Source organism: Corylus avellana, chromosome ca5 (genome assembly GCF_901000735.1).
Source record: "Corylus avellana chromosome ca5, CavTom2PMs-1.0".
NCBI lineage: Eukaryota > Viridiplantae > Streptophyta > Magnoliopsida > Fagales > Betulaceae > Corylus > Corylus avellana.
Window position 1 is genome coordinate 8,615,410 of NC_081545.1, and position 17,900 is coordinate 8,633,309.

General features: G+C 35.4%; 3 protein-coding genes across 4 annotated transcripts in view; 2 read left to right on the plus strand and 1 right to left on the minus strand.

The window, feature by feature from the left end:
• Positions 1 to 4,468, plus strand: part of LOC132180571 (uncharacterized) — a 15,703-nt gene extending 11,235 nt beyond the window's left edge. The window contains exons 1-4 of one of the 2 annotated variants that reach the window (XM_059593445.1): positions 1,161 to 1,384; positions 2,453 to 2,523; positions 2,766 to 2,852; positions 4,255 to 4,468. In XM_059593445.1, coding sequence (XP_059449428.1) covers positions 1,264 to 1,384; positions 2,453 to 2,523; positions 2,766 to 2,852; positions 4,255 to 4,278 — 303 coding nt within the window. In that variant the 5' untranslated portion in view covers positions 1,161 to 1,263 and the 3' untranslated portion in view covers positions 4,279 to 4,468. Of the gene's footprint in view, positions 1 to 1,160; positions 1,385 to 2,452; positions 2,524 to 2,765; positions 2,853 to 4,254 lie in introns of those variants that run through there. The other variant, XM_059593446.1, reaches the window with a different exon arrangement.
• Positions 4,303 to 7,542, minus strand: LOC132180570 (uncharacterized). The gene is made up of 2 exons (XM_059593444.1): positions 7,104 to 7,542; positions 4,303 to 6,097 (listed from the first exon to the last, which is right to left on the minus strand). The coding sequence occupies exons 1-2, from the start codon at positions 7,311 to 7,313 to the stop codon at positions 4,844 to 4,846; spliced, it is 1,464 nt and encodes a 487-aa protein (XP_059449427.1). The 5' UTR covers positions 7,314 to 7,542; the 3' UTR covers positions 4,303 to 4,843.
• A 3,063-nt stretch (positions 7,543 to 10,605) lies between these two features.
• LOC132180572 (uncharacterized) lies at positions 10,606 to 14,797 on the plus strand. The gene is made up of 3 exons (XM_059593447.1): positions 10,606 to 10,782; positions 13,306 to 13,724; positions 14,212 to 14,797. Exons 2-3 carry the CDS (start codon positions 13,334 to 13,336, stop codon positions 14,712 to 14,714), a joined length of 894 nt encoding a protein of 297 aa, XP_059449430.1. The 5' UTR covers positions 10,606 to 10,782; positions 13,306 to 13,333; the 3' UTR covers positions 14,715 to 14,797.
• Positions 14,798 to 17,900: the final 3,103 nt, after the last annotated feature.

Here is a 17,900-nt window from a genome sequence, read left to right on the forward strand (position 1 = left end):
TGCATATGGAGATGTAAGAGGAGAGATAATGTCTTCTTGTGATTATAATAAACCATGTGGATTGCTATAGTTGGTTCAACCGTAGCAATTCTAATGTATAAGGAAGATATAGAGAAGCTGCTCTAGATGAGTTTTTGTGATTTTTTTAGATTTTCCCTATATGTATTAAAGGGAAGTAGTTTTAGGGTAACTGCTGGGAATGCTTTTAGAGCATCTCCAAGAGAATAGACAAATCTTTCATAATAGTCAGATTTGACAATTATTAACCTTTTTTCCTCTCCAGCAGAATAGCTATTTTGCAGTTTTTCCTTTTAGTATGAATAATGAATAGGCTAAATAGTGAATAGACTATTCACTATTCACTCTTATTAGCATATTCACTATTCACACTATAAACTTTGTTTATTATTATTTTTATCTTCATTTCTTCCTTTTACTCTCTCTTTCTCCCTCTCCTCCTCTTTCTTTCACACTCTTTCCTACATAAAATAATATTTAAATAAAATAGGTATAGTATAATAAAGAATTCGTTGGAGTGTGTATGAAAAAATGAGTAGCTAAGGTAAAAAATTGTACTTTTTCAGTAGCTATTTTGCTTACTTCTATGGGAGATTTCTACGGGAGATGCTCTTAGAGCACTTGCAGTAACTTCTCTTTAATTTTTCCTAAGTTTATGGTACAAAACTACTTTTTGCTCCATATGAAAATATATTTCACAATAACTTCCATTACCTTTCTCTATACCATTAAAATATTATTTCTTTCCAAAATACAAGTTCTTTGCTACTTACCTTCACTTTTTTCACAAAATTTCAACACAATCCATAATTAAAGGCAAAAAGATGAAAGATGAGAGAGGAAAGAGAAATGTTTATATTAAAATAATGTATAGGGAACTAATTTTTTTTTTTTTTTAAGAAATATAGGGAACTACTTTTGGTTTCCTACACAGTACACATTGAGAAACACTGTATCACTCCTTAAGGGTCAATTAAATGTATGAAATTTGATGTGAATAGGTTTTTGTGGTTTTTTTGAAATTTTTCTTAAATATAAGGAAGAAAATGGTATATAGGGCATCTGGCATGTGCTAGTAGTTCTCTTAATCGAAAATAACAAAACTAGACGACGTCGTTTATATTGAATCCTATATGCAGTCCGATCTGCTTCTTTCTTGGTCTCTCCCCATTTCCATCGTAACCTTTCTCTCTCTCTCTCTCTCTCTCTCTGTCTCTCCAACGACCCTCGACGAAGCTCAGAGCCATGGCTACTCTAGCGGCGGCTGCAGCTCGTCAAGCCGCGACTCTAACCCGGCTCTCCTCTCCCAAAACATCGGCTCAAGCCGCCAATCTCATTCACCGGCGCGGCCTCGCCGGGGCTGCTGGTAAATCTCGATGCTTCATGCTTTGATTTCACTTGATTTTCGATCTCATTGAATGTAGATCATATTTTTCGCTTAGGTCCTGTTTGGTTGCTAAGAAATTTTAGGAAAGAAGGGAATGAAATTAGTGGAAGTGTAATTTAGGTTATTAGAGACTGAAGAAATCAGCTTAATCCAGCTTGATGATGGAAGATTTATTGACTTTTTCTGTTCGCTGTGGTTGGTTGCTGAGAAAATTTAGGGAAGAAAGGAAAAGAGAAATTTTGGTCTTTACATGTGCGTGTAGATTAGGTCTTAATGAGTTGAATAACTCAGCTTAATTCATCTTGATATTGGAGATTTTGAGGTTTCTACTTTTTCTTCTCTGATTTTGGAAATCTGAGCAAAGCAAAATAAAACAAAATTTGCAGCTAATGTGATCGTGTTTATTTTGCCCCAAAAAATGGAAATTCTTAGTTTTGATTGCCTAGTTGGAGCATTAAATCTTTGAGATATGGTTCTACTTTATGGTGTATTTGTTGAAGCTCAATGTGGGTGTGGGTGGATAATTTTGGGAGTCACCAACATCCTATATTCTCACGTAGAGAAAAATGTGATTTTGTCAAGGCAAACTATAAGAAATGTAGACCATGAACCTGATTAATGCTGAAAGTTTATCAAAGGAAACCATGAAAGATCTGTGTAGTTTTACAATCTATTTGTTTTGATTTGTTTTCTTCTTCTAAGTTGTGTTTGTCAAATGTGAAATTTGGGATGTAGAAGCGGATTAGAAACGGAAATAATAAGATGTATGATTTTCTTATGGCAGAGATAGCTTTCCAACCAAAGGAGGTTTCTATTAAGCATATTCTTTGGCTAGGAATATTTTATTATTGTTTTTTCCTTTTCACATTAATAAATTCCAGATATTATATATGTTAAAACATGTATTACATCACTACTTTTATAATAGTTATTTAATCTTTTTGTTATGACAAATTGTGAATTAATGAAAATGTATTTCATACTGTAGTGTTTGCTATGCCACATTGACCCCTTTGCACTACTTATGTTTTGTTTGATTATTGGCAGATCACCATGGTCCGCCTAGAATTAATTTTTGGCAAGACCCAATGAGCCCATCTAAGTGGAAGGAAGAGCATGTGAGTCTTATTTTGTGATCAAAATTCAGATAACCAACCTCCAAAAAAAAAAACCTCTACTCTCACTTTCTTCTCTTAGGAAGTTTTGATACTTTTTCTTTTCTAAGATCAAATTGATGTCATTGCGTTAAACCTTTTGTTTGTAGAAGTTCATTAGAGCTGTTTAGTGAGCCATTGAAGAAACATAAATTACTGGCCATATGCATGGGAAACTGTCTTGACTGAATGTTATGCTTTTGCAGTTTGTGATTGTCTCTCTGTCAGGATGGGGCCTACTGATCTTTGGGGGCTACAAATTCTTTACAGGGGGCAAGGGCAAGAAGGAAGAGGTTCTTCTATATGTTCTTTAACTCGAGTATCATCTTAATTCTTTTATTATGATCTGCTCTAATCATGGGAAATTTGGAGCACTGTTATTGTGGTCATTAAAATGAGGGGTCTGTGCAGTGTTGTCTGTCGTTCCGTAAGTAATAAAAGTATGTGATGCATGTTGCTCATAAGTCGTAACCTCAAGTCAGTTGGTCAGTTCCTTTGGAAATAACATTGTGGTTTTAGCATTTCTGGTATCATATAATATTTATTTATGAGTGTTAAAAAGGAAATTTAATGCAAAAAGTTTAGTTGAATCGCTCATGGAACACAGTCTCTTATACCTTCTAATGAAAAGATGAACTTTTTTGTGTAGCTTGCAAATAATAGTTAAGTGTAACTATTTTTCGGAGTTGTTCTATTACACTTCCTATGTGCTAGAGCTTTCTCCTCTTTATAAGAAAATGTTAATTTTACTTACAAAAAAAAGGAGAGATGGTGAGGCCATATATATGAGATCTTATTTGAGATGTTTCATAGCCACACACACAAATCAAATTTTACCTTTCTCCTTCTGATCAACCTAGGCTTTTTTAGTTGGAGAGCTCATCTAGCCAATGCATTTGTGTTTAAAGTTGGAATATTTAGGGGCTACTTCATGTTAGCAGAGCATAGAACAAGGCATGTTGTAAAGTGAGAAAATAAAGAGGGACATCATATGAATAGTGAAAGAAGGACTTTTTATTGCATGACATTGTTTTATCTTGTGTACTTTTGAAAGTGGGATATGGCATATGATTATTGGATTTCATGTAACAATTCTACCCAATATCAGATGAATTTGGACTATGTCATGCGTACTTTTTTTAAGAACTATTTTTGTAAATGCTCTGAACAAAAGGTAATCTTCGTATATAGAATTTAATCATGTTCGTTTCTGATCCAAATTATCTCCTTGGTGAAAGTGTGGTTTTGTATATGCCACATCTAGTGTAGTGTGTTTAAAGGAAATCAACAGAAAGAATACATCCAAATGGCTGTTAGAACACATATTTCCATAGTTTCTGGAGTGCTCAGTGCTCTCCTAGAGCTAGTCATAGATCAGGTTCAAGTAGATTTAGGTTGAGACTCTGTGAATAGAGCGCTTTATATCCTGAGCTTCCAAGTTAAAATGCAGCTCACTACTTCTTAAATTTGGTAGAGGTTTATTTTTGGACCATCCCTGTACCTTGAGCATCTAAAAAGGAAATGATACCTGGATAAATAGAAATCTGTTTAGATTTGGTGAACTTTGTTGGAAAAGTTCCCTGGCTCAACGGCCAACATGCCTTACTATTTTAGTATTTAGTTTACCTATTTGCACATTGTTTTTGGTATGGTCTTGATATTAATTTTTCCTGACATGTTCCTGTTTGTTTACAGAAAGTGGCTGAAGCATCACACTGAGAATTGGAGCTTTTAACCACAGAATTTTCCTTGTAATAAGTTGTGGACTTGGATTCCGCATATTTTGGCGTATCATTTTATTAGTTGAGAAACAATTCTGTTGGCTAGTTATGATCAATCCGTGGTGAATGATCCTGTGATAAAAGTTGGAGGTTAATTGCTTTTGTTGGAAGACAACCAACCCTTTTCATTTTGTTGTCTGTTTTCTAGTTATTCCGTCATTTGATGCAGTGGCCTTCGATGTTCTTATAATGTGAAGCTGTCTTCTTCAGTCCAAATTCTTTTGATAGTGCTTCAGTCAGTCGATTATGGTTGGCCTGAACATAAACTGATAAATACCCCATTACAATACCTGCTTTCTTCTTAATAGTTTGCCTCCTAGGCTGTATGTGATCATTCTGTTAAACACGTAAGTGACTATGCAGACGATGGGAGCGACACGGTTCGGCGCTGTATTCGTGAAATTTTGGTTTATAATATTGTCTCCTATCTGAATTGCTCTCAGAGACACGCAGATACTTTTAACAGTTCTGTTACAAACAAAAGACTTGGACATGTTTATCAGCTAAAACTCAGACTCATCCGTTTCTTCTTTGTACTCTTCTTCCACATCTGACCTGGATTCCCTGATTAAATGATCATCATCATCTGCTGCTGCAACTTCCAAATCTTCAGCATCATTTTCTACTTCATCGACATTACTGCTGCTTCTCTGTTGTTGAATGTCACTGGCTACGTGCTCTTCTGGCTGTCTCACTTCCTCCAGTGTCTGCTCTCTAGCATCCATTCTCAGAAGCTGGACTTCTTCATTTACAGAAGTATGGGGATTTTTCAACAATGTTTCCTGTCCCTTTACCACCTGATTTGTTGCATCAGCCTTCACACCCATGTTTTTCGGATATTTGCCATCTGAAAGGCTGACAACTTTTCCTACTTCCATTGGGTTATTGACTCCCTCTCTTTTCAGTTTACCCACGTTAGAAATTCTGCTCCTTAATCCAGCTTCATCATCTAGAAAAACTTGTCTACCTCTCTTTCTCACTTCTTCATTGTTTACAGCATTCCCATTTTTCTCCAGCCACCGATTCTTCGCGAGCATTCTCCATCTCTTTCCCTTCGTTTTACCCGCATGGCCATGCTTCCCTCTCATTCTAGAACTATCTGCCTCTTCTAACTTGACTCCACCCTTGTGAATTTCACGAGGATCCTGGCTGTCATGTTCTTGAGAATCTTCATTTTTATTTCCTTCACCCTCATCAATAGGCTCCTCAATAGCATGGCCTCCATTGTTAGCACCTTCATCATGCGATTCCTGAGGCTTCTGCATGCCATCTTCAAGTACTCTTGCTGTAGCCTCAGCCTCTCGGAAATCATTCAATTCAATTTTGCTTCTATCTTCACTTCTTGTTAAATTTTCACCGCTGATTACAGCGGATTCATGCAGTTTCTCACCCTCTTCTGCACCCTTGGAGACCTGTGAATTCTCAGTTAAATTCACAGGTGGGCTTGATGGGTCATCTGTACGATGCTTCAAATCCTCGATTTCGGCTTCCTTTTGCTTCAAGCTTTCCATTAGAGCCATCACTTGAGGATTTTCTTTTCCAGTATCAATCTCTTTCTCTCTTAGCATTTTAATTTCTTTCTGCTTCTCTTCGAGTGCAGACTCCACGGCTCTTTGTTCATCTTTTAGTGAATCAATAGTAGACTGCTTCTCCAGAATTCTTCTATCAAGCTCCATCTTTTGGGTTCTAAGCGAATATATCTTTGCTTTCATCTCTTCGTTCTTCCTTTTCATTTCCTTGGAGTGATCTCTTTCATTCTGCAGGCAAAAGGCCATTGAGATAAGTAATGATCAACTTTCAAGCCAACGGTTACCCTCTATCAAAAAAGTAATTGGGTATTAAAAAGTGATTAAATTAATAGGAAAAATTACACTTCTACCAAACTATTACACAATTTGCAATGTCTTCCAAAATTTTCAATTTTTGCACTCTATTCTGCTTAACTACCAAATGGATTGCAATGTTCCCTTCCGTTAGGATTTATTATATCCCCATCAAATTTATAAAAATACAATTAAACTCTTGCTGAAAAAATTAAAAAAAATTAAAATTTAAAATTTTTTAAAAAAAAATTACCTCTCCCACGATTGTGGGTTTTTTGTTTTGTTTTGTTTTTCTGATTTTTTGCTCTATTTCGTTTATCTGATTTTTCTTTTTCTTTTTTCGTTTTTTTATGAATTTTTTTTGCTTTCTAAAACTTTTCTAGTTTTTCCTGATTTATCTTTTTTTTTTTTTTTTTAATATAGAATATATTTTTATCATTATTTCCTTTCAGTTAGGATTTAAAAGAAAATCTTAACGAATAAAGGACATTGCAACTAGTAGTTAAGCAGTATATATTGCAAATTGAGTTTTTTTTTTTTTTTTTTTTTTTTTTAATTGAATGAGAAAATAGTTACAAGGAAATATCCTTCTCATTTTTGATCTGATTGAAAAAGAGAATAAAGAATCCTATGAGAATAGGAACTCCCTCACCTGGTGATGGGAGGGTAATCCATCCAACCCGGAACCTCTTTCAAGGGTGACAAAGGGGAGAGAGCCGCCTCCAAGGAGATAGCAATAGAATTACAATATCTAACATTTCTATATCGAGATAAACGAAAGGCACTAATTATGAATTTAAGTCTTAATTATTTAATTAGTTCCTCTAGATCTACCGAAAGAACTTCTGCCCCTTCAACTCACTCTGGCGTGGAAGGAGCATGACAAGTGGAAGCAATGCATGAGCGAGAGAGAGAGAGAGAGAGAGAGAGAGGAGTTGACCTGCAGGAGAAGCTGAAGAGACAAGAGCTGATGATCTTTCTCTTTGAGAAGAAGGCTGAAGATCCGCCTCTCTCTGAGCTTGTGGAGCACCATCACCCCAACCAACGCCGCCCCAAATGCAATAAGCAACATCAACGCGTATGGCCTTCCTCTATTCCCACCACCACCATTATTTCCCCCATTTCCCTTGTAATATCCCCCCATTGCCATCTCTTTCAATTCTCTCTCTATAACTGAAGAAACTTATAATTTCTTGAAGTCTTGGAAGAAAGGAAAGAAATGGGTCTCTCTCTATTTCCTCCAAAGAGGTTGCTTTGCTTGTATTAGACCATATCTATTGGTTGCTTGTCATGTAAAAAGAGCCATGCAACTACTCTATTCTCTCTCTCTCTCTCTCTCTTTCTCTCTCTCATTGAAGAGCGGAGTTACCAAGGCTGAGGAAGCATGGGAACTGTGTCCAGGCGCTGATCTGGGAACCATTGGCATTTTTATAGACCTTTCCCACGTTCTCATGCCACTTGGGTTTACCATAATGCCCTTTTGTTTTATTGAAAATCAACCATTTCAAATCTGTTGATATTGCGTGATTAGTAGTTAACATTTTTTTTTTTTTTTTTTTGAAGTAATTGAAATGAGAAATCATTTTAAACACATTATGTCGGTACGTGTGAAATGGGTGTATAGAATAACATTATTATTATTATTTTTTAAAAAATTGGGTCGAATGAAATTTTTTAATTCAGTTTACTTATAAAACGTATTTGGGCCTCCAAAATAATTAATTTTTTGCCCAATTAGCAACCAGTAAAAGCCTAATAAAAAGCTCACAAAAGCCCAAACCGATTTAACCAACCGGTTAACCGATTACTGATATGACCGATAATTTTCAGTTAACATTTCTTATCAGTCGGTAATCGGTTAGGATTTGGTTAACCGATAGCTTATCGGTTAACCGACCGATAAGCCCATTAACGGGTCCGAACCGACCGATACCAGTCCTATTTTTAATGAATATGACCTTGAAGAATTGTTTGTACCCATAAGAATTCGAAATTTAGATTTATGGAGATGCTCGAGATTAAAATAATAATAATAATAATAATAATAATAATAATAAATTATTTAATTCCCTTAAAAGTATTTTAAGCCCAAGTAGCCATCTTTCAAAAGCAACACTAGCCTCCTTCATGTGAGAAACTTGTTGGCTTAGATCCAGAAGAAAGGTGTGTGAGAAAACTGTTGACAGAAAGGAACTTGCATCCCACGATATCATTATCTCCCATGCGACTACAGCAAGTTAATGCGTTTGCAAGCAGCCCAAATTGCTTCATACTTCTGCTTATGAAGATTACAATTTCTTTTTTCCTCTCTCAAAAACATATACTTCTGCTTATGAGGTGTTTTTTGAGATAGTCTTCCTTTCTTGGCGATTTTGGATATGGACCCTAGATGTTGTTTCTTGATTTTTTTTGCCCTGTAATGGGAACATAGTTGTGTAAGAGTTGTATAATGTGCAAGAATCTCGAGATTTTATGACTCTTTAGTCTGTGTGGAACCTTAGTCATCTATTTATGTATCAGTTGCCTCTCATTCCTACGCCCTTCTTAATCCACCTGGTCAGGCATTGAGAATCTATTCAGCCGGCTGAGGTAGTCATCAGACATCTATAGTTTTTCATTATGTGTCTTTGAGTTTTTTGTTTTGGCTAGGTTTCTAGGGAATTTATAAGTATGGGTGTATCTTGGTCAATCAGGTATTCCCCGGCCAAGTGTTGACACCAGTAGGACTTTTTCTTCAAAGACCTTTTTAAGTGTTTGGCATTTTATGAATTCCTATTGGGTTTTTTTTTTTTTAATTGAAGTCTTTGTGCCTTAATCCAAGAGTAAGACTTCTTGCAAGTGTTCTGCTGTTCTTACCCAGACAGTGAGTTCTAAGCAGAGCTTTTGAAAAATTATAAGGAATGGTTTCCATTATTTTCAAGTTTAAAGATGAGAGGAATGCTACACTATTTTCAAATTTTTAAGTTTAAAATTTGATCCTCAAATGACGTATCACAATTTCATGAGATGGTGACATATTTTATAAAATAAAAAATTATATAGAATTGTAACACATCATTTAGGGAGCAAATTTAGAAAAATTAAAATAAAAAAGTGTAGCATTTCTCTTAAAATAAATGGAGTCAAAAGAGAAGAGCCCTTATGGCCCTTATCTCATGATATTTTTGTCCTATGCCCCTTGGCATGTAGGGTCCATTTGGCAAATCCCTTTCCTTTTGTTACTGTTTACGTCACTTTTTTTTCCAAAAAACACAACATTAAAATATTGTCACTTTTTCACTTTTTATTATTATTCAAATTAAAAAAAAAAAAAATCACTACAAAATGAATTTTGGGGGTTGAATTTAAGATGAGTAGTACGAGACTTTTTTTGCAAACAACTCTTTTAAGAACACTATTAACAGACACTCTATAACCCATTTTCTTTCATATATATAGAAAAAATCTAAAAGTAAAAAATAAAAATACCACAAAAAGTCACATGTAGCAGCTTCCCTATTGCTTCCCTAAACATTGGGAATGCTACATTACTACCTAATGTGTAGGAACCAAAAGATCTTCACTCTATGTTATTTTAATATAAATATCTTTTTTTCCTCTCTCATCTTTCATCATTTTATCTTTTATTGCGTATTGAATATTGTGTTGAAATTTTGTAAAAAATTAGAGACAATGTATAAAACTTGTATTTTGTAAAAAAATAGTATTTTAATGATATAAGGAAAAATAAAGAAAGCTATTGTGAAGTATTTTTGGATAAAGAAGTAAAATATACTTTCATTCCTTTAAAAACTTAAAAGAAAATTAAAGAGAAGCCCATGTTGGTGCAATAAGAAAAAAGGATTTGTCAAACGACCTCTATTTGGGGCTGAGCAAATTACTGACTAATCGACTTTCGATCGATTTTGACCGACACCGACCATTACCGACTAGATGACGGACGGTAAGCGGCATGATTTTTTTTATTCCAAATTTTTTGGTTCGGTAAGCGGAAGAGGTTTTTTAACCAAACCGACTTTATCGACCGACTTTACCGACAAATTTGCCACTTTTGCACATACCGACATTACCGACACTGACTTTACCAACCGCTATTCAGTTCGAAATGCGAAATAAAATAAAATTTTGCAGAATAAGTCAGTGAAATAACCGACTTTACTGACATTGTCGGTACGAAAGGCGAAAATAAGATTTTTCTACCGTAACCGATATTACCGACATGCACTCAGCCCTCCTATCCTCATCCTCTTGGGATTAGTAGCTTCATCTGACCCTTTTTAGCTGCAGTCATTCTTTTGGGAGGTCAGCAGGTTTTTAATCCTTTTTATGCCCCACAAAAATTTAACCGCGTCTGTGCGGTCGACGGTCGTTTTCACTGCCACATGGAAGCTGGATCCCCTCCCAGTAACGTCCCCAATCTCTCAAACTTGCAGCAGCCCACACGTTTACCACCACTTGGCAGGTACCCACTTCTCTCTTTATCTGTTTCGGATCCCGTTGCTTCTCTGTCTCTGCACTCAAGTCCATTGTTACTGGTACACCTGCAGAATTGCTTGCTGCCTCTGTTTCTTGAAGACCATGGGAAAGTGTTCTGCGGGGGATGGAGCAAATTTGGTCAGGTATAATATATTGCCTGGTCTCTTATCGACTTTTGAATCATTGCATTGACAAAATTTCATCTTTTGTATTTGGTATCGTATGAAACGAATATCACTTAAAGGACAAACTTATGCGACGGAATGTAATTATTTGTGGGTTGTCTATTTTGAAGTTTCACCGGCCTGTCGTCTTGGGGATGTTCATACAAAAAGGGTACACATTTGGCCTAATCTTTGGAATTTTGGGGGTTTAGAAATGTAGTTTACTAAATGGAGGTTTAAAATCTATTCTCTATATTTTGTATATTTGGGTTCTTATTCTAATGACTATTATTATTATTATTTTATTATTATTATTTTTTTTTCATGCTGTCGCGTCAAAGAGTATTGCAGTTCTTGTGTATGATTCTACCAGTTAGAATTTACTTGCTTGTTTTTATGGTGTAGTGGTAACTTTTTTAAGTGAAGCAATGAAACGTAACGTCCTGTTATATGTTTAATGGGAATCTGGATAGATATATTGTGAATTTGTGATTGGCATAGTGGATCTTTGTCACCAATAATGGAGCCATGTTTTGTAAGTTTTTAGAAAGAAAAAAAAGTATTGAGGAAATTTATTTGGGTTATTGCGGTATTGAGTTTGTCATTGATTTGCACTATATATCTTTTTGCAGAAACCTCATTTACCCCCTCAATCCACCACTCTTGTTGCAATGTTCTTCGATCTTTCAGTTTGGTTAATGTACCCTAATCTACTACTGCGGTTGCAATGTCCCCCTTCTGCGATATAAAATGAAAAAAAAAAAAAAAAAAAAATCATGCATACGATAAAAAATTCCCAAAAAAAAAACAAAAAACAAAAACAAAAATCCAGAAGGAAAAAAATGAAACACTTCGATCTATTTTGAATGTTGTGCTTTTTTTCTGAATTATTTACCTTTTTTTATGCATGGTATTTTTGCCATCTTGGGAGCGAAATGAGGACATTGCAACCTCTATGGTAGATTTGTAAAGTACATGGACCAAATTGAAATTTGGGGGGGAGGGGGCAATTGCTGAAAATTGACAAATAGAATAATGATTAACAAAGTTATCGACTTTAAAGCAAAACACCATAGATATCAATACCAAAATCAAAGCAAGCATAAAAGAAATCAACACTCAGATTTTGGTAACAAAGTGGAAACTTTTTTAAAAACTCTTCAAAAGGAAAACTCTGAGGGCCAGCATACCGCAAAGGCATCCATTATAGAATACTTGTGTTATTAATTGTTCTTACTTACAAAACCTTTGTAATTAGGAAGACCCAATTTGTAACCACAGCAAAAGACCAATTCACTTCCCACCGTAGTGACTGCAGAACTTCCAGCCTTCTTCTACATGGATCACCTTCACAAACAAATGGTATCTGCTACAACGCAAAAATCTAGTGGCTTAAGTTTTTTTTTGTGGTTTGATTGATGAAAAACAAGGAGAGGGATCAAATCTATTTAGGCTTAAAAGTGTTTAGTTTTTCTTTCTAAGGTTTTCTGAATAGTAGTCTCTCTCTCTCTCTATGAAATCGTGTGGTCTCAGGCTTATATAGACTATGAGAAAACAAGGGTTTAATGATAAGGCTGGTTTAATAAAAACACTGCCAAAGACAACAACATTCAAACTTGAGTAAGTTTCATTCAAAAGTTAGCTAGGGTTTCAAAGATTATTGCATGCGGCCTTCGAACATTCTTTGAACATCGTTGTGGGTGAAAGGTTTTGCCATAATTATTGAATTATATGTTTGAACATTCTTCGAACATCACTACAAACCAAAGGTTATGTGTGTCACTTGAAGTATTGATGTTCAAACTTTCTTCAAATGCAATTGCGAACGACCACGAGAACTTGAATTTTGGACTCCTTGATTCCCGCGTTAGAACTTTCTTCGAACATCATTACAAATGAATCATTCTGTCTTGAATTTTGAAGTTTGTAGAGGTGCCATGTTCGAATATCCTTCGAATGTTGTTGCGAATAAAATGTTATGTCTTGCACTTTAATTCAGGTTTTCGAATACCAACTTAAAACCAACTCAACCACTAACCGTAGAATTACAACCAACCCAGTTTTGACACTGAATATGCCAACATAAATCCTAACAATTGTGAATTGGTTGGTAGATTAAGGGAGAAAAGTGTAGTTTCCCCTATTCCTTTTTTTGAGTAAAAAGGATGGGCAATTCAAAAAATTTGTTTGGTTCTCTTGTGTTTCCGAGAGCTTTTACAAGTTTAATGTCTCTGAGACATACTATTCTATCAGAGGATAGATTAATTTTTCTGTAACCAACATCGAAGCTGGAATTTGCATTTGGTTTTACTTATGCAATAGTGAATCATTTTTATAGTTTAGACTGAGAACGTGCTTGACATTCTTACTTTTCTGCATATAAACCAACTATCTCATTAAACAAATGGCTTCCATGGTGGGGTTTATTGTCCAAGAGGAAGCCCCACCCATAATTCCTTTGGTGATGTCATTCCGTCATCTCAAAACGATCGTTCTCTGCAGTTTGTGATGGGCAGTGAGGAGGAGAAATATGTTAAAATTGATGCTTGGTTGCTGCAAGGTATACATATCTGAAACCCGGAACAGGGCTGCTCTGGAGGCAATAGAACAGGCTGCCAAGCTATTCCCAGAAGTTGCGATTATCAATAAGTTTGAAGATGAGGCTTACAATAGAGTTGGTTACACCCTTGTCTCCAAGTTGGCTCCAAAGCCATCTTGCCACTCATGTTCCTTGAGAAGTGCTGTGCTTTCCATGGTTAAGGCAGCTTTGGAGACAATTGACCTCGAGTTGCATTGTGGAAGTCATCCTCGGCTTGGAGTTGTTGACCACATATGCTTTCACCCCCTGGCATATGCTTCTTTGATCCAAACAGCTGGGATTGCAAAGTCGTTGGCAGCAGATATTGGCTCTAGTATGCAAGGTTTGTGCCATTCACCTTGAGACTGCATCAAACTGTAGGTTGTTGTCAACTATTGATTGATATTGTAAATGATGGTGAGTGTGACTTTGGTCTGTCGCCTTTGAAGAGGACACTTCACTAGAATATAATTCTTCATTGTTCCATTCTTCTCTAGTTTGTTACTTTTGGTTACAAGGACAGCCACTTTTAATTAAACATTAATTCAAGGTGCTTAATCCAATAATCCAATTACTTGAGCTTTGCAACCCAAATTCTGGACAGTCCAATTATTATTAGTAGCTGAGATTTGTTTACGGAATGCAAGATTGGTTTGTCTTATGCCATCTCTTCCCTCTGGAAATAGGCATTATAATGCAAGCTGTACAGCAATTTCCAAGGAATTTGGTTTCAGAACATATTTCTAGCCAGAGTATAAGTGTTTCTTTCTGCAGTACTCTATTATTTGGTTTCATTTTTCTTTGCTAATGACCATAAGCATTTGCTGCAGTCCCTACTTTTCTATATGGAGCTGCCCATGAGGAGGGGAGGACGCTTGATTCTATCAGAAGAGAGCTGGGTTATTTCAAGCCAAACTCTGGTGGAACTCAATGGAGTGGAGGCCCAAAATCAGAGTGCCTGCCACTGAAGCCAGACGAGGGTCCAGCTCAAATGAGTAAAGCAAAAGGTGTCGTAGTAATTGGAGCAACCCGGTGGGTTGATAACTACAACATCCCTGTCTTCTCTACCGATATCGCTGCTCTTCGTAGGCTTGCAAAGCGTTTAAGTGGGAGAGGAGGTGGGCTTCCTTCAGTACAAGCCATGGCACTAGCACATGATGATGTGACTGAGGTAGCTTGTAATTTGCTGGAACCAAGTAAAGTTGGAGGAGATATAGTTCAACAAGAAGTTGAGAGGCTTTCGAGGGAAGAGGGTATGGCTGTGGGGAAGGGATATTTCACTGATCTATCACAGGAAGAAATAGTTGAAAGTTACTTAAAGTTGGATCCTTGACTGCAAGAGAAAATGAAATAAGAAGGAAGCTCTTTTTTGAACTTTTATGAAAGGGTTTCTAATGAAAGGTGATTTTTTTTTTTTTTTTTGGTTGGATTAATTTTTATACTGATCATGTGAGTTCTGTAGTTGTCCATGTGCATAGCATTTCGTTGCTTTTACCCATCACTTGACCTTAAAAGTGGATAGTGCTGGCATTTACATTTAAAAGATTGCATAGAGTTATTATGTAATCTTGGTTCAACTAATTGTAGCTTCATGTTGAATCCCAGTACACACAGTCCCCATTGAAAGAAATTTTTGGCGCAGTGAAAAAAATTGATTCATTTGCCTGGTGATCATCTGCAGTTGCATATAGACTCCAAACAGAAAAAATTATTTACTTGACTGTGAAAATTGCCTGGCAAAAAGTTGGGGAAAGGGATATTTAGGAAAGGTCTTTTTATCTTTTTACTGAGGAGTCCAGGTGTTTTCATCTCTATTCCTATATCCTATATTTTTACTTGTAGTTTCATTGTCCTTGACTGGTCCTCCAAGTACCGTATAAAGAGTCAGAATATTCTGTACTGAAGCCTGCATCTCAAAGTTCCATGGGCCTGGAGAAGGATTTTACATCGTTGACATCTGTACTCGTAAAGTTTTGGTTTGGCAGGTGGGACTAATACTGATGTTTTAGTCGTTTAGATACTTTTTGGGTCCTTTGGAAGAAAAGGTCTGTTGAGTCAACTCAGCTATACCCCTCGTCAATATTATATGAGAAATGCTACACTCTCAAGTATACGCTCCATGACATATTAGTGATTTTCACCATTGGATCCACATCCAAAATTCAATAGATCGTCCAAAATTTAGATCCAATGATGAAAATCACTGTCACATCAAAAAGTACATTTGAAAGTGTATATAGCATTTCTCATATTACATACATACATACGTAGATGAACAATAAATCCTGAATATATATATATATATATATATATATATATATATATATATATATATATAGCTTTGTTCTGTCAAATAATTATTTCTAGGATTGCTATATCGTTTTCTTATGTTCTGTCAAATGTATGTTGTTGTTCCTTTCTGATCCCCAAGTTGCCTCACCCCCAACAGGCCTCACACCAACAACTGAGTTGATGGAATAAATTATTCACCAAAAATATATATTTATTTACCCCTCAAACTTTCATCTCATTTGCACTTATTCTTAAATTATCATTCTTGACAAGTGATTCTTTCTTACTACCATTTTCTTGCTGTTGGCACATTTCGTTAACGTTCGAGTTAAAACAGATGAAAAATGTTGCATGTAACCCACACTAGACTTGGGGTGGTCGATCACCCCCCTCAATCCCTTTGTTTATTTTTATTTTTTTATTTTTTTTCTTTTTTTGAATTTCTCTAGTGGAAGGGTAAATTGGACATTTCAAATAAAAACTTTGCATATGGACTTCGCATGCACAAATTTTCGTATATGTTTACGTCAAACGCTAATAGAATATGTCAACCGAAAGAAAATAGCCGTTTGAGGGGGTCAAAGGTCACAAATGGTAGTGCGGAAGCAATCTATAAATGGCGTGTCAATTCATGGAGACAACGTACTTTTTTATGAATATTGATTGGGACTATGGATGCGTTTGAGATTATGATTTCATAAACAAAAAGTGAGATTTTAAATCAAATCGTAGAAAATTAATTGTTGGGAACTGCGTTTTAAAAAAATTGCGATTTGAAAAGCATAAAATATGCATTTCAAATATCAAGTAAAGAGGTTTTTTTTTTTTGAAAATGCACAATTTTGAAGCCTAAAACTGCGATTTTAAACGCCAAATCACGATTTTGCAAAATACTTAACTACGGTTTTAAAAATAACTTTTTAAAATCACACTTTTTGAAATAGTAATCACAAACGGATCCAAGTATATTTTCACAAAATTAAAAAAATAAATAAATAATAATGGGGGGAGAAAATTGAATTCAAATTACTAATAAATCTGAAAGATTAAGATATTCTCCATAGAGATTTCTTATCTTATTCGGTTAAAATTTCTTTGTTAGTCATGTTTTTATGTCACTTTTCAGAACATTTTTTTGTTCTTTCCTTCATATTTTAACATTTTGTTATTCTTCTTGCATTATTTAAATCCCATATATGTCTTGTTTTTGAAGTTTCCAACCAATAGTCCCAACCTTATCCGAACTAAAATTGGATTAATTACACAAATTTCCCCATTTATACTCTCCACTTGGCATTTGTTTAGCTCTATATCTATGCCAACCCTCATCAGTGGATGATAAAGCTTATGAAAGGTAGGTGAGAATGTGTCATTTATAGAAATGTTAGTTGAAGAAAGCTCACGAGCTTTAGCTCATGCAAAACCTCAACAAATTTGTTGTGAAGGGGCCACAAATATTATGACAAACAAACAATGGGTCCATTTTATTAGAATAGAAATACAAAACGGGAAATTAAGTGCTCTTAAAGTACGCTTTCTTTAATAATAATTGGTATGTATAACAGTATAAGGTAATGGTAAAACTTTCCCAAGATATAATGGAATCCATAAATTGGAAACCAAACCAGAACACCATAGATTTTTCTATTTTAGTAAGAGAGAGACATAAGTAGATAGAATTGTCTATATCTTATATTGGTATGGAGCGGGCTGTTTATAGTTTCGGTTTAGCAGGTCTAATGTTTGTTCACCAACATATATGCATTTCACAATTAACAGTAAACAACTGCTAATTCGATTGTCATTAAAATTTGACAAATTGATATTAACAGATACTTAATCTTGACCGTTAGATTAAATTTGTAATTAACGGTTATTTTATTTAATTATAACTGTTAGAGGGTAATTGTTAGTAATGATCACTTAATCTAAACCGTTAGCTTATTTTAGTCTTACAGTTAACATTACTAATGGTCAAGTAAATCAAACCATAAGATCTACTTAGAATCATTTGACGATCCAGATCAAATCACCAAATCGTATGATCATAACCGTCCAAAAATTAACGGCCATGATTTGATCACTTCGAACTCCGTGTCAAGTTCCAAGTGTGCCACTAACACCTCACCCCATCCGGTGCTTCACCTTGTACTAGAGCATACACATGAGTATGTACAACCAAGTATTGCTTGCTTGTGTGAATTAGGCATTATAAATGCCAATTTTA

Coding starts and splice junctions, on each gene's coding strand:
- LOC132180570 (XM_059593444.1), bottom strand. CDS start 7,313: ATGGCAATGGGGGGATATTACAAGGGAAATGGGGGAAATAATGGTGGT. Junction 6,098..7,103: donor CTCTTCAGCTTCTCCTGCAG/GTCAACTCCTCT, acceptor TTTTGCCTGCAG/AATGAAAGAGATCACTCCAA.
- LOC132180572 (XM_059593447.1), top strand. CDS start 13,334: ATGTTAAAATTGATGCTTGGTTGCTGCAAGGTATACATATCTGAAACC. Junction 13,725..14,211: donor TATTGGCTCTAGTATGCAAG/GTTTGTGCCATT, acceptor CATTTGCTGCAG/TCCCTACTTTTCTATATGGA.